This window comes from Parasteatoda tepidariorum, chromosome 6 (assembly GCF_982258835.1).
Source record: "Parasteatoda tepidariorum strain Cologne lab strain chromosome 6, Ptep-v5.0, whole genome shotgun sequence".
Classification (NCBI taxonomy): domain Eukaryota; kingdom Metazoa; phylum Arthropoda; class Arachnida; order Araneae; family Theridiidae; genus Parasteatoda; species Parasteatoda tepidariorum.
In genome coordinates, this window is record NC_141760.1 from 52,335,610 (window position 1) to 52,352,736 (window position 17,127).

At 26.9% G+C, this 17,127-nt stretch overlaps 1 protein-coding gene across 3 annotated transcripts in view; it reads right to left on the minus strand.

Moving 5' to 3' along the window:
* Window positions 1-11,778: 11,778 nt before the first annotated feature.
* Window positions 11,779-17,127, minus strand: part of LOC107437780 (zinc finger CCHC domain-containing protein 8) — a 36,470-nt gene continuing 31,121 nt past the window's right edge. For 2 of the 3 annotated variants that reach the window (XM_043048931.3, XM_071178672.2), the window contains exons 13-14: window positions 12,884-12,956; window positions 11,779-12,777 (exon numbers count right to left, since the gene is read on the minus strand). In XM_043048931.3, the coding sequence (XP_042904865.2) occupies window positions 12,410-12,777; window positions 12,884-12,956 (441 nt within the window). In that variant the 3' untranslated portion in view covers window positions 11,779-12,409. Of the gene's footprint in view, window positions 12,778-12,883; window positions 12,957-16,586; window positions 17,072-17,127 lie in introns of those variants that run through there. The other variant, XM_043048932.3, reaches the window with a different exon arrangement.

Below are 17,127 nucleotides of genomic sequence, written 5' to 3' on the forward strand. Positions count from 1 at the left end.
TAAGCGAACAGAAAAGGAAGAATAGGACCCTAAACCCGACACTCGCGGGACTGGCGAAATGCCGAACTTCGGATCTCTTTCGCAAAATTCCAATATGGCCCCCAAATATTACTATAATTCAATTCCACTGTTAATTTCAGAAAAACCAATAAATTTAGTCAAGTTTCGATCGTAGATTATGATGGAGTGGGGTGAATTTAAAACTGGCCCATCTTAAGAGAAATTTTACTAATCAAAATAATAATCTATTTAATATAATCAAGAAGAAATAATCAGAATCCTATGAAGAAGAAATAATCGTTTCTTCTTTAGAGCGAGATCACAGTTCTCGTTTTTTCTTTTAGATAACATTTTGTTTTAACGAAAGACGCTTACCTCGCAAGAAGAAAAAAAAAAGGTAACAGGGAACTACAAAAAAAAAATTTTTTTTTTAACAATTAATGCTAAGAAACTAACAATGAATATCAACAAAAAACAAGCTAAAAACTAATAACGATAAAAAAAAAAAAAAACAAGCGAGCAACAATTAACAAGAAAAAATAAAAAGCGTCGAAATAAAAAAAAATTAATGAATCGAATAAAAAACCGCAAAAGGGATAGAATTCATTTTGTTGTCCACGTGGTAGTTTCAATGTCAACTGGGTGTGGCCAATTTATGGTCAAACAGAAGAGGGAAATTTGGGGGTAAAGCACAGCTGTCAAGATTGATTGATCAGTTTTTTTCCAACTTCCATTTCTTTATTTTGTTCATTGGAAATGCAAGTGTTTTTACTTCTCACTTTATTTTAAACTGCAGAAAAAGAATATAGCTGCAGAAAAGAATATAGCTGATTTTTTTTGTCTTATCAATATAAATTTCTTTAAAAAAAAAATTTAAAAAAAAGATTAGATCAGATTAAGTGCCAAATTTTGGAATGCTGGATTAGGGGTCCCATACCCTTTTCTTTTCCCTAACCCCTTTTAAATATTGAGTCACATTGGGTTATTTCCATTGAAGGAGAGGGCATTCTACTCACTAAAATTCCACCCTGAAAGATTGTGAAAGTGAAACTTATTTCCCGTTCGCTCATTTCTTCAGAATTTTTTTGGGGCCTGCTTAGTTATTTCTTATTCTTGTTATTATTAGTTATTTCGTTATTATTAGCTGTTTCGTTATTATGTATTAGTTTTTCCTCAAATTGTTAACGGTAATAAATTTTAAAATCTTTCTTTTAATAAATTTTTATTTTATTTTTCTTATTGCATTGTTTTACGGATTCCTGCAATCAGTTCAGCCTTAATTCAGCTACTGAACATATAAATATTCTTTTTGCTGTTCTTCTGTTTTTTGGCGCGGTGCCAACTAGTAAGAACAACTTTATTTTATATAGTTTTGTTGTTTTCTTTTTTTTTTTTTTGCTGAAAGAGAAAACTTTTTTGTTGCTTTTTTTTTTGCTGAAAAAGAAATTTTTTATTATAATTCAGAAATTAAAACTTTATTTTATGAAATGCATAAAAAAATTTAATTTTTTATTATACAGATATTCTAAATGGTAATTTAAAGGTCTCTTCTGAAAGGATGCTGATATACGCGGTTCAGCGCCATTGCGGCGCTTGCGCCGGAGCGGCGCTTACTATAACTTTTTTTTTTTTAAATTCATTTTTATCGAGGTGCGGCGCTTGTGACGAAGCGGCGCTTTCGCCGAAAAATACGGTAATTTGAAAAAAATATGCAGAGCAGTTGTTCAATCTGGAAAAACATAGCTAACCGATCCTCAATTTATCTTAATGGCACAAAACAGAAACACAATTTTGATCACTGAAAATGAAAGATAGGTCCTTTACAATTCAAAAAGCAGGACATTTAGCCACTAAGTACTGTAGTAACCAATTTTATAATCTAAAAAAAACGTGTTTCTGGCGGAGTATTCATGTGATAGTTTATTGCAAAGTGCTGAAATCTGAGTGAAACTTGTTTATATCTTTAATTGAAAAATGTCCTAGATATGTCAACAGAAAAAGTTTCACGCCGATAGCAATCTACACTGTGAAATACAAATTCTTGAAAAATTTGATAAGTTTTCTTTTTTGGCTTCCTGCCTGATACAGCGATTTCCATGACACAAAATATTCTAAAAATTTTCAAATTTTCACTTCTGGATTATTTGCTTGAAAGCCAATTGATTTTCACAGATTCAGTTTTGAAGATTTGCACGGCAGACCGCAAAAATGTGTTGATTCAGGCTCACGATATTTTTAACATTCAAATCAACGCTACACGTTTTGTTATATAAAAAGGTCTTATTAAATTGTGTTTTGCAATATTAAAAGCTATTTTTAACACATTTCTTTCAAAAAGCATAAATGCATAATTTTTCCTATACTGTTTTATTAAATTCACGGAAGAGAATACCTTAAAACTTCACGCGACAATGATTATAATATATTGTGAAAACTTATATTGATTATAATACATTGTGATGCTTGAAATAGCTATTTCACCTATTAATGTTTGTCTTATACCAGCCAGAGCTGTTATCACTGATGTTAGACACAATATTGTTTTATTGCTTAGAGCTACATATTAGCAATATGTTTTAACTCTAAGAAATACATTTCTAGGCAATATGTTCATGAAAGGTCCCAGCTTGATTATTTAAAAAAAAAATCTTAGTAATTACCGTTTAAACAGTCAGCAATATAATTGATAAATTCAAGTTTCAGTTTTAAAGAATTAAAATACTGTATAGCAACGTAAAACAAAAGGACATAAAATCAAAAGCCAAACAGAGTAATTTTTTTTGTTAATAAAAACAAATCTGATTTTTTTATTTAAAAAAACTTTTCCTTGATCAGATTTCATCAAGAATGTTTTACTAGTAAACTGCAGCAAAACTGGCACAATACTGTAAACACTACGAAAATAAAATAAAAAAACTCTCAGGTAAAGGCAATTTATTTTTAATTTATCCAATTAAAAATTTTTGGTCTATCAAAATTTTAAATACAATAACGAATTGATAATATTCTAATGAAATATTTTGGTCTAAGCCATTTTCAAAATAACCATTACACAGGATTATCTTAAGTATTAAAAAAAAATGATAGTGGTAGTAAATTTACGTTAATAGGTATTTCTTTTATTAAGATACCAATTTAACATTAATTGGGGTAAAATTTTTATACAGGTGTATTTTATTTAAGAAGTATTAGGTAGTAATGATCAAAAATGTATTTAGTGATAGGATTCGTCTTTTTAATGTTCTACTTATTAAAAATTTTAAGGTCTCTGGGAACTCTACATAATTGTTTAGTGAGTTTTTTTCTTAAATTTATTTGATCCAATACTATGATGGAGATATCTTATTTTGCGATTTTTCTTACTGAATTTTAGAAAAAAATTGTCATAAATTTATGAATGTAATATTGCTTAAAATCGATATTTTAGTAAATTAATAATTTTTTATGGGGATTTTGGGTTGTTCCTAAAAGCATTTTTAATGATTTTAGTTGTCAAAATACATTATATAATTATCATAACAGGTTCTGTATTAGCTGGATAATATAGAAATGAAATATGAATCGTTTGTCGAATGATAGCGATTAGTCATACTTTACCTAAATGTAATATTTTTATACCAAATTAATCCCTGGTATAGTTTCCAGATACTTTACAAGTTTCTAGTGCTACCATTTGATATCACCACACTAATCGAAGCATTTATTTGGTTACATGGATATTATAGTGTTTTTCATCAAATACCCTCTCCCAAACACTTTGAAAATATGGATTATAATTATATTGTGCCAAATTCTTCATATTATGATTCAGTAGAATGCTTACATATGAGCATAGAGTCAGGAACAGGATAGAGAGCACATGGTCTACCCCAGTGTTTCCCAACCTTTTATGTACCACGCCCCACCTAAGCCTTTCTAAAATTCTTATGCCCCCCTATGTAACATATACATAATTTTTAATATTAAAAAATCGAATTGTTCACTTAAGATATTGTTAGCGAAACAAAGTAAGTAAATTTTCAGAACATATAATGAAAAACTAAAATTCAAATTCGAAATAATTTTAATAAAGATTTTTCTATAATAATTTAATATTTTAATTTAGTGAGATTCTTGCCCTTGATGCTTGCTGCACATAGATTTTATCTTAGTTTCCAATTTGGTTAGGTTTAGTCTCAAGTCTCCCCGTTGTGTTATATCCAGACGATTTCTTTTTTTTTTTTTTATCAATAAAATCATTTACAGAACTAAATCCACATTCAGCTAAATATGAAGATGGAATCGGTAACAATAGTTTTCTTGCACATTTGATTGAATTTGGGTATTTGTTTTCTGTTTCCTCACAAAGCCATGCCAACACTCCTTTCATATTAAATAAAGTTTTAACTTACTCACAAATTTGCATTTCTGCAAGTTCTTCTTGATATATTTGATATATCAAACAAATCCACTAACATGGACTGCAACATCCAGGTTGGAAAATAAATTTGTTTCAAATCAGAATATTTTTCTTTTAAATCAGCCGACAGAATTTTCAGATGATAGACAATAACAAGTAAAGCGGTATCATTTAGTTCACACTTTTGGAGCCAATGAAACTGTTCAAAGTTTTTGTTGTTAATATATTTCTGACATAACTCAATAAGGGTAATGAAGCCAAATATCTTCGTTTTGCATCAACAGGAGTTTTATTTCTTCCTTGAAGTTTCTTATTTAATATATTCAGTTTTTCAAAGATATTGGCTAAATAACTCACAAATGCTTTACCATCGACTGTAAACAGATACTTCATTTCAGGTTTGTCGCTTAAAAAATCCCTAAGTACCATAATATTTATTGACCGCAATTATTTAAGAATTTGCTTTTTTCTTTTGATTTTGTCATCGAAATCTCGCATTGCATTTAAATGGCCCAGAGCAAAAGGTTTAAACTCATGTCGACACCATTTTTGAATTGCCCCCCGGTGGGGCGTGGGCCCCACGTTGGGAAACACTGGTCTACCCTATATTTTCCTAAATTTTAATTCAGAATTCTCAGCCATTTCAATGAAATAATACTGAGATCCATAAAGTACAACTGTTGAAAGTTAGTGTAAGTTATAAAACAATATGACATTTTTAAAATGAATAAATTTTTTTTTATTTTATGTAGTGTAATAATTTTCAGAGATATTTTTTCTTTTTGTCAAACAAAATTTTTGTAATGAAATTAGACCGGGCCCTTAGCGATTCCGGATTTTTATTGTGGTAATGAGGATATTTTGCAATACTTTTCAAGTGAATTTTCAGTTTGAAAATAGAAATGAAATATAACTCCAAAAAGAATAATATCATAATGTTTTGAAATAGATATAGCAACATTTTGAAATTCTCTTAATGGAAATGAAAAACTGCAACGTTATTTTTATTTATATATTCATTCCTTGAAATTGTAATATATCTTTAGTTTTTCCAAAAATTGAGACTTATCATCATTTTACAACGTGGCTTTCAAATGAATGTGTTACGAAATCTGTCGTGTTTTCAAAGAGTACTTAAAATTTATTTCTGATACAAGTACCGATTATTAACTTGATTATTATTGAATGCAGAAAAGTTTTATTATGTTTAAAAACATATTTAATTCTCTATATTCGTTAATCTTTTAGTGTGATGATTTTAAATATATATAATACAATGAAAAGAATAAAAGAAAAGAGACATTAACAAAGAAAAAATAATAAGTTCTATTAACTGTGCATGTGTTGCAAGTACATAGAGCCCATAAAATAAGTTAAAAAGAAAACAAGGGAAAAAAATATTTTTACACAGAGAAGAAATTATTAATAAATAAAATGTTTTTAAAAATTTACATTTTTTTAAAAAAAAGCTAGATAACAAAAAAAGGAAAAGATATAACCTTGTCAACTCATGCGATTATGTAAAAAGAGTGCTTTCTAATATTGTATTAATATAGCCAGAGCAATATAATATATCAATACAATAAGTGTGACGAGCACCAAAAAAATTTAAACGAAAATAAAATATATGTATATCCCCCTGGTTTATACTAATAGAAGGGAGCACTTGGCAATATAATTTTTGTTGCCTCTCTGGTTTATACATCGGGGCCTACTTCTAAATTTTTCTTTCTGGGTCCTACTATGCATGATATATATATGTATATGGAAAATTAGATGAAATTATTTCATTCAACTTTCATCAAAGTTCTATAAATTTTACTATTATCAACTTATGATAATATGATTAATATCAAACAGTATTTTTTCTTATGAAAACTTATCCAAAAGAAGAATACAGAGCCCACCATGACACTTAAGCACTTATTCATTAGCATTTCAATAGCCACAAAAGTCTATAATTAAATATGGTGCAATTCCATTGCCAAGTAGTATTATGATTAGACACATACCTTTTCTGTGGATATTAAAATAGTAACGAAACTGACTTTGGCTAGTTGTTATATGTGTCTATACGTATATATTTTTTTAACAGTTAAGAGCAACATTGAAAAGCACTATGTTGACATCATGTTCCTTAACATTAGCTGAAAAAAAAAGCAAAGATTTTATTAAGCAAATGTTACCTACCAAACATCTGTCATTCCTTTAGCTGGTTCCAAAGCATCTATCTTTATTGTTTCTCTCTATGTTGAACATATCTGAATTACATTAATACACATGTTACTATGGATCAAACATGTTACTATACATGTTAATATAAGCCAAAGAATAAAAAACTTTTTTAAGAAAATTAGGACATTTTTTGGAACAGTATACTAGACTACTTTTAAAATGTACAAACTTAAAAAAAAGTATTATTTACTCTAGTTAAGTGAAAGAAAATTTTATCGCATGAGAAAAATAAAAAATACTATTTTTAATTTCAGAACTCCAGTATTAACAATATCCAGTATTAACAGAGTTTGACACCAATGTATAAATTCTTTTTATAGAACTGTATAAATAAAAAAATGAAAAGTAACCAGTAGCAGTTAGTGAATATTCCAATGTTAAGATTTCTTTCAATAATCTCAAAATGAAAACACAGTGAATAGGTCACTTAACATTTTTGTACGATTTGTTACTGCATTTGCTGAAAGTAATAAATAAGTGTATGGCTCCAGCATTAATCATAAAGATTTGTGTAAAATTGTTAAGTTAGTTTCTTTTTTATGAAATGACTGAATTCTTAATAATTTTGTAATTATGAATCCTGCAGATAAAGCTATATGTCTAAATATTTTCAATCTCCTGTGACCCAACGTCCAACATATAGGACAATGCTTTATATAATTTTATCAATAAAATAATATTTTATGATTTTTCTTCTGTTTGAATGATAAAGCCATTATATGTAAAAATGTAATTGGTTTGAAGCTTGTGTTAGAATTTCTAATTACCATGAAAAAATTTAAAGAAAAGCAAGCATTTTGATTTAAGTAATCTTTTGGACAGTTTTACGTCATATAAATATCTTATTAAGTCTAATGGATTTTATTCCATGACCGAAATGTGAAATAAGTATTTTCATTTTTAATGCAACAATTAAAAATAATAATTAAATTTAATAATTTTAAGTTTTTTTAAAATTTTTTTTTATCACTTTATAAATTTATTTTCTACTAAGATATAATTTCTAAGAAAAAATTACACTTTTAGCTATTATTTAAGGCTTGAATCTTAAGAGAATATCACCGAATTTTGTGATTTTTATTACCATTCTTAATTAAATTAAAATGAAAAGATGTTTGATCGAAAATTAAATCTTTAGATCCCTTAAACTTATTATTTTAAAACTACATTTATATTTTTACAAAATGGGATGTTTTGAATACACACAAAAATAGGAATATCAGGACAAAATATTTCTTTTTATCGAGAAAATCAAGAATATTAAGACAAATACAAAACCAGCTAATGTAACTTGTTCTTTGCAATTATTACACAATAAAAGAAAGAAATATATGTAACAGCTATAACTATGAAATATATGTAACAGCCGATAAAGTTTTTTAAGCAGATTTTATATTTTGGGAAACAGTATTTTTAAAAGCATTTTTGTATACATTTGTTTATTTGTGTTTAATTTGAGAAGGACTGCACTTTTGTGATTTAGTTTCCAAGCATACCAAATAAAGTTATTTATTCCCTGCTCTATAAGTTCAGCTGATTAAGAATCTCGACCAAATGACTTAGCACATATTGGAAAAACAAACTATTATAATGCTTAATATTATGAAGCTATTTCACTATAAGCTTCAAAAATAAAAACTAGGAAGATTAAAAGTTTATTTCACTATATATATTTCTGTTTAATTTGTTTTGAATTTGTACTACTTCATTGAAATTTTAGTATTACTGTTATGAAATTCACAAAATTCTTTGAGAAACATTAAAATGTATGGACAAATAAAAAGAAAACTTGTTTAAAAAATTTCAAGGAAATAAAGACAATTATAATCCTTTTGATATGTAGAAAGTAATATAAGCTGAAAAAAATCAGGACAGTTATGACCTTTAAATAAGCATTTATAATGTTTGAATCATAACGATTTTTATGACTGCTTACTAAATTGTTTACAAATTCTATAATATATTTATTTTAAAATGTTATAAAAGATGCTTGCAAAAAAACTTTTTCAAATGTGTTTAATATTTCTTAATTTATTGAACAAAAATAAATTACAGTATTCATGCTTAAACAGAATGATCTAATTTTTTCTTCATAAAATTGTATTTTATCCTATTATATATGTATGAAACATACAAGTTAACATTTATTTCAAACTAGCATTGAATAAATAAATAATATTACATTTAAGCATAGTTATAGCTAACTTTATTTTCCCCCTCTTCGTTTTTAAAAATAACATTAACTGTAGGTTTAAATGCAGAAAAATTATTACAAATTACATTAGTGGAAAAAAAGGGGGCTAAGAGAAAAAAAAATAATTTCACAGTTATAACATGGGCCACAGTGCAAAAATTAGCATGCAAAAATTAGTATGCTTATTGAAAATAAATCTATTAGAAAGAAATAAGTTAAATGAAAGGCAAAGAATGACTGTTTGGAAATGAGTTCAGTAGGCTTGGAACATCTAGAGACCCCATAGAAATAAGTCAGCATAACGTAACTCCCTAACAGAAAAATGCAGGGTAATGAAATACTGATTATTTTACAGCATTAATTAGTTTAAAAAAGATATTTCACTGTTGAAAAAAAAGTACCCCTTATGCATACTAAAATATCTCCAATAACAAATTTTTGCCCTACTTGTGAATTGAAAATTTCATTTAAAAAGTTAATACAGGAAAACTTCTAATAAATCATAAAATTTATGCAACTAAATTGAAGAATCAGTATTAGGATAAATGTTTTATAAGAATAAAAAAATTTCGGATTTTTATTTAACTAAACACACTTCACACTATAGTCAAATATTAATATCCTAACTTTTATAGCTCCTTTTTGCAACAAATTTTCACAAGTCTATTTTTTATGAAACTAATCTGAAGTAATTTTTCTTTTGTAAATTTTACCTTAATGTTCCTTTAAAAAAAATTAACATAGGAGAAAATATGGAAAATAACATTACAAACTTTAAAAAAAAAAAAAAAAAAAAAAAAAAAAAAAAAAAAAAAAGATAGAGAAAATTTAGAGAAAACCTTTTTATAAATTCTCTTTATTTTTTCGCTTATTTTAAATTATAAAAACCAAATTGTTGTTACGTATACGGATATTAATAAGTGTCACAAAATTATTTTAAAAGGACATGAGTAAATATACAAGAGTAAAATACTATGATGAGTACTTAAATGAGTAAATACACTATTATTTTTTAAAACAATATTTTAAATGTTTTTTAAAAGAAAAAAAAAATTATTCATTTCCTAGTTAATTTATTTCTAAAATTTTCAATAGGTCAATGCTTGTAACTAGAATATTTTACATATAATCGAGAAAAAAAGGTTGAATTTATTTTCATAATATACATTTTATCGAAAGCTGTTTATAGTAAGTAAGCATGTGCTATTAAAATATCTTTCAAAAAATAATTAGTTTAAGTTTTGAAGTAAGGAATTGACTATCTACACTTTTGCTGAATGAACTCTTTGTTTTTTTTTTTTTTTTTTTTTGAGTTCATAAACACTTTATCAGTTTACATAGTAACTAAAAACTAAATATTAAAAATTAATTTGTGGATAAAGTTGCAATGCTTACAAGCAAAATGTTTAGGTTTGAATTTTAACCCAGCAGAATGAAGAACTTAATATGTTGAACAAAATTTGTGTTAATAGAATAAAACATTTTAAGAACTTTCAATTGAATAATTTTGATTAATAAATTTATTTATCATCAAGAAATAAAAATGAGTGATAAGTAATTAGAAAAATGAAATGATAAGTGTAAGGTTGGTGAGCAGGTCACAAAACCCCCTTGTATTACGATATAGTTTTGTTAGATTCGTGGATTGTCGACATTTGTATGACATATCATATATCTTACTGGCAAAGTGTAAAATGCTGGCATTCTATAGAATGCCTAGGCATTGTACCAATGTTGGATGTTTTGAGGCAAGGTATGAAATATGAGAGCATTGTATATAATACCTAGCATTGTATATAATGTCTAGCATTGTATATAACACCTAGGCATTCTATAGAATAACAAATGCTATTTATGCAAAGTATGAAAAAAAAACGTCTTGAAGAGGCTATTATGTAGATGATGTGCATTTCTCAAAAAAAATAATTTTGTTCTGAAAAAATATATATAATATTCTGAAATAATATTTTTTTAATTCAAAATGCGTAAAGAAAAATGAAAGTTGTATAAACATATTCTATGCCTTTCTTATTAAGGGAAACAAAATTTTCATATAAAAAATAAAAAATTAACCTACATGTTGCAACATGGCAGGCTTGAATGAAATTTTGAATTTGACATTTTGACGAATCGGAGATACATTTTATACTTAGCTGGTTTCTCATTTGGCATTCTATAGAATGGTTCGGAAATGTGTGAAATATAAATCGTTTCATACATTGTCGGCTAGTTTTAGGCATTATATACAATGCCTAGGCATTCTATAGAATGCCAGATTTCAAACTTTGCCGGTAACATATAAAACAGAACAGCCGGTAACAGAATGCCAGCATTTTACACTTTGCCAGTAATATCTATAAAATGAATTTTTTTTAAAAATTATTTTGTAGAAATATATGGTAAATAGCTAAATATTTTCTTATGAGAAATTTAAAGATTATTAGATAGTTTATATTTGATTATTGACACAATGTTTTAATGTGATGTGATCAAGCTCTACCAAAAAAAGTTTTTTTTTCATGCAATAATTGCTTTTATATATATGTTGTATTGCACTTTAATAAAATACATATCTAACGCATTTTTACTTATAGCTTTTAGAATATTTACACATGTGAAAGGGTTATAAAGAACTATTTTGTGAAAATGAAAGTAGAAATTTCTCGGTGGCATGAGACATGAATCTTTAAAGCATTACTTTGCGAATATGGTATCAATATTTGAATTGGATACAAAATTTAATCTTAATGTAACTTAAAAGCTAAACCAAATAAGAAGATGTAAAAATGTCACGGGATTATCACTTAAGCAGGAAGATAGTTTGCAATTTGCTTTTTTTTGCCGATGACGGGAAAGAGGAATAGTTATACAAAAAACATTAGTTTCCCTTCATTGTGAAAGAAGTCCTTGTAAAATTTTAATAAAAAATTACATTCGAAGAAAATAAATCTTTTTGATGTGCTTATTTATTCAGAAAAGAGAGAAGAACCAACATCACAAAAACTTTCTTTTGTATTTTTTGCATGGCTCCTAACACTCAGACATAATTATCAATTTATTTTTGGAAATTTACAGAAGATAGTGTTAATTCAGAAATATATGTACAAGTAAGAAAAAAAATAGTCATACAATTTTAAAATCCAGTTAAATGAATTTTAAATTAATTACAATAGAAAAAAACCAATGTTTTACAAACATGTATTTTGAAAAAGGTATAAAATCAATTTAATTTTGGACGTCGGTAATTTGTTTTAAAGGAAGAAAAAGAAGTCGGACAAGAGAGATAAAGAACTTTCTAACATATTGTATCTAATATATAACACATTTCTTATATGTACAATTATAGATTACCTGCTTGGTAGCACATATGAATACCAGCCAAAAGATTCATTCAACTTTTTCTTAAAATTAAATGCAAAAGAAAAAAAACATTAAAAGTTGAAGAAAGAACGTCCTTTTGTACTTATTGAGTTTCACTATGACGAGATGATTTTAAAACCTTGAATTGCATATTTAGCAAAATTTAAATACATGTATGCGTCATGAGATTGTGCTACATTAACAGAAATATCCCTTTAACATTAACTCTGGCATTCCTTGTTACCATCACCTTCAATATTTTGTTTAATATCTTGAAGCTTTTTTTGCACATTAGTTAGGACATTTCTCATATTGTCGTATTTCCCAACGGCGTCTGGAAGATTTTCGAAATCCATGTGGTCTGTAATATCTTGAGCAAATTTATCTGCACTGGGTAGTCTCAGGAAAGGGTTACCGTGCCCTACTATTGGTGTACCCGGAGATTTCGACAATGAGTTTAGACTTTTTTGTGAAATCGGGCTTTCGCAATTATTTTCGCTAAATCGAAAATCTGGTATTGAAAGTTTGTCAGGCGTCGAGCTAGATTGAGGTGACCAGCATAATTTTGAATTGTTACCCTCATTTGTTCCTGATTAAAAAGAAAAAATAGAAAATATTAAGTTACAAATTAAAATTAACTGGGACTAATTAGAATTGATGTTTAGAAATTTAGAGAAGAATATTTTGCTTCTTACCACTTTTAGATTTTTTAATTTCTTCACTGCTTGTAGATGGTTGGAATTTTCGTTTATACAAATTTTTACTGCTCTATTAAAATTAAAAATTTTACAACATTAATAAAATTTTAATGGAGTACAATATTTTATTCACATAAAAGAAAAAATATAGATACATAGAGATGAAATAGATTAAACAATTCAAATCTTATATAATTAAACAAGTTGAGATTTAATATAGAAATCTTGTTCTACTCCTTTTTTTAAAGAATAGCATTTATTTAATCACTGATCAAATACCTGTCCTAAATTTCGAAGACTCTCTTTGTTTTAATGGTCAAATTGCCCAAACACTTTTTTCCCCATTTAGATGGTGAAGACAGCATTAATAATGGAACTTTTATCCACTACAGATTTAATGTATATGTGCACCTTGCTGTAAATACACACAGTTTTTTTTAATTTTTAATTTTTTTTAATATCCGTCCTTGAACAGCCGACCCAATTTTATGGGTTTACAACTACTAATGTTCAACTTTGTATCCTTGTAATTTTGAACCCAATCCAGAAGACAAGGGAACTCATGGATCAAGTATTTCAAGAAATTTGCCTTCGTGGAGAACTTTTTGATGAAGCTAACTCGCATTTGCGTAACATGGAGAGGAAGACCACGAGAACCTCCAACGGTTAGCCTGATGGCAAGAGGACTCTAACCCGTGTGATTTGTCTACAACTGTGGATATTTCACGTCAGCACAAGCCGGATGCGGAATTCATATCATCGACTTGGATTCGAACCCGGTTCGCCTCATTGGAAGGCGAACGCTCTATCCCCTGAGCCATCGCGGCTCACACTGGTTGTTTAGTCACGCTTTAGAATGGAACTTGCAAAACCTCATTTAACTACCAACAGTGTAAGGGACACCCTAATCGACTGCACTTACAGAGCGCCTTTATTATTTAATCAGAATAATAAATTTTTTAATACAAAAATTAAAAAATCAGGACAGCATTTGGAACAGAAGAGATAAGTCAAAGTACTTTTAAAAAAGACATACTCAAAGAAGCATAATATGCTCTACTTAAGTACAATAAAGGTAAATTTTATCTCAAAAGAGTAATAAAATATACTATTTTCAATTTCAGAATTATTTTCCTTAGAACAGAAAGTTTTAACAGTTTCCAGTATAATTTGATTAATGGAGCACTGAGAAAATCATAATAGTTTAGGATCAATATATATTGAACATTTTTATATTACTGTTGCATGAAAAAATAACCGGTATCAAGTAGTTCATATTACCTCATACCAAAATTTATCTAAATTTGTAATAGCGTTCTATATTTTCATAATAAAATAATTTTAAATTGGTGCGTCAATAATTTCGAAACGATAACAAAGTGCCTAACATCTTTGTAGAAAAGTAATTTACTAAATGATCATTTAAAAATTCAATGATATAATTACTTTATTGTTGATTGGAAATGATCATTTTTGAAATCAGATTAATTAATTATTGGAAAATGCAAGACTAATACATTTGCTGGAAATAATAAATATGTGCCTTATCACCAAAAAAATTTTAATTATTAAAAAAAAGGTAAATAATTTTTTTCCCACAAATTTACTGAATCCCCCAAAAGTTTAAATCTGTGGTTAGGGCCATTTATTTGAACCATGCATATAATTAGTGCATGGTTTGAATGATCAAATTTTGCAACTTTAACTACCAGCAAAAATTAAGATAAAAAGAATTGAAAATTCAAATTTCTTGATTTTTCAAATCAATGATCCGTATTTGTATTCATTGAAGGTGGGTTTGTTCTGTAGATTCACAATTAGGATTATCAGAATAAAAAAATAAAAATCAGGACCACATATTTTTTATCAAGAATAACAGGACAACCATGAATCCTGTTTTTAGCATGTAAGAATAAAATTTCCTATTTACAAAAATCTTATGAATTATAGAAATGAATGCTATTTAAACAAACTAAATTAACCAAATTTTGAAAATTACATACAAAACTGTAAAGAAGGAGGATTACTAAACAAAAATGAATGGTTTATGCATACAGTTTCAGAATAAGATTTTTAAATTTTAAAAATCATGACAGGCATTTGATTTTACTTTTGTATTACACTAATTTTATACATTCTGTAATCTAAATTTATTTTGAATTACACATTCAAGAGCTACAACTTTTCCTATTCAAGAATATGAGTTGAAGAGATAAGGTTCTGACTGCTTAGTAATTTAATAATAAAATAATTTACATTGATATAAATTTACTTATTCGAAGAAATGTCATAGTAAGATTTTGCAACACATATTTTGTAAGCTAATTCTGCATGTACAAAGACATACATGCATGCTGCACATTTCTTCTTCAAAAATAGAGTCAAATTTAGTTTTTATAAAATGGATTTTTTGATCGTGGCATTGTATGACATTTTTAAAAAATTAAAATGAACATTGCTTTCCCTTAGATTTTGCTAAGAGCATGTTTTAAAAGTTTTGCCCCTGAGTGTACGCAATAACTAGAATAGAAGTCATTGCTTAAAAAAAACAAACATTATCTACTGTGCAATATTTGATTAAAATTGGAATAAACTCTACTAAAACTTAAACTCTACTAAACTAATAGAAAACTATTTAAGAAATAGGTTTCTACTACTATTTAAAAAATGTTTTAATAAAACTTCCTTTAAAAAAATTTTTTAATAAAAGAAATGCAATTTTCGTTAAAAATCAATAAGAATGAAAACCAGGATAGTTCAAACAGTATTTTCTAACTTCATCTTTCAATGCGTTAATTTCTTTTTATAAACTTCTCAGGTGTTTTACATAGTTTAACATTAATCATTTACTTTTCCATATGTTTAAATTGCAGACTAAAAATTTGCACACAATTTTAAAAATTACACAAATACACGTACACAAAAGGATTTTAGTTGAAAGACATAAAAAGATTTTAGCAACGTTAATTACATTCACATGTGGTGTTATATTTTGTAAAGACATTCAAAATACTAGTTACTAGAAAATAGTTGGTAGATAATTGACATTGTTGATATTCAAACAGAAGCGTAAGTCTCTTTCCCCTGACTTTTTATGTGCATTTTAAGAAGATATCCAATCCAACTGCCCAGAATGTACAGACAGACAGAAATAAACATTTGGAACTCATATATTACTTTAAAAATTAATATAAAAGTAAAACAAAGCCATAATAGGATACCAAACACTACATGGAAAATCAACCACACATCACTGGTTTTGGGGCATTCATTATTTTGTTGGTATTGTCATTTTTAACTTCCCGATTTTCGCCTTTTGTGATGAAAAATTGAACATTTCCAAACTTTTAGGCAATCGATGATCAGAAAATTGTAATTACACAATAAATTCTAGGGATCACTTTGAATGTAATCACTTTTCAAAATATACAAAATGAGTTATTGGGTTCCATTTATTCCAAAATTTTAAGTTTGATTTATTTAGTATGATGTAAAATTTGTTTTTTATATAAATTATTATCAAAATGACTAATTTGTGTTTCAATAATTCTGCACAAAAAATTATCTTAATTTTTAATATGGAAACTTTTTGGACACCCATGTTTTTATGCAAACTTTTCACTAGAAACAATCCAGATTTTCATTTCAGAATTGACACAATTTAGCTACATACTGAAATCCAAAAATAAACATCTTATAAGTAAGTATTATAAAATTTAATTAATAAATGAGCAAGCGCATATTTAAATTAGTTGCTACTTGCAGTCAGAAATATGTGCAAGGTAGAGGAAACTTATTAAAAAAAAAAAAAAAAACTTAAGAAACAATTAATTAAGAGGTTTACTTCTCTTTAAGAAACATATTTCAAATAATTTAATTCTACTCTTAATTACAAAGAAGCATTTTAAAAAAATCTTTAAGCAAAGAAACAAGATTATGATATTCAACTTTTTCATATGAAATTTGAAAACAATGTTTTTAGTTTTTACATGTTTTTAGGGCAAATCCATGATAAGAAGGACAATGTAACAAAACAAAACTTTCAATAGTATTCCTCCAGTAACAAATTACTTGTTGTTCTTAAGCATTTTTAAATAACTAAAAAAAGGTCATTAAAATTTTCATTATATTATTTCACTATTTTCCAGTATCTTAAAATGTAAAGTCAGTCACCATAGAATTTCCCTTTAAAGTCAAGGAAAAAAAAAGGAGATTACATACTAGTTAAATATTTAAATTTT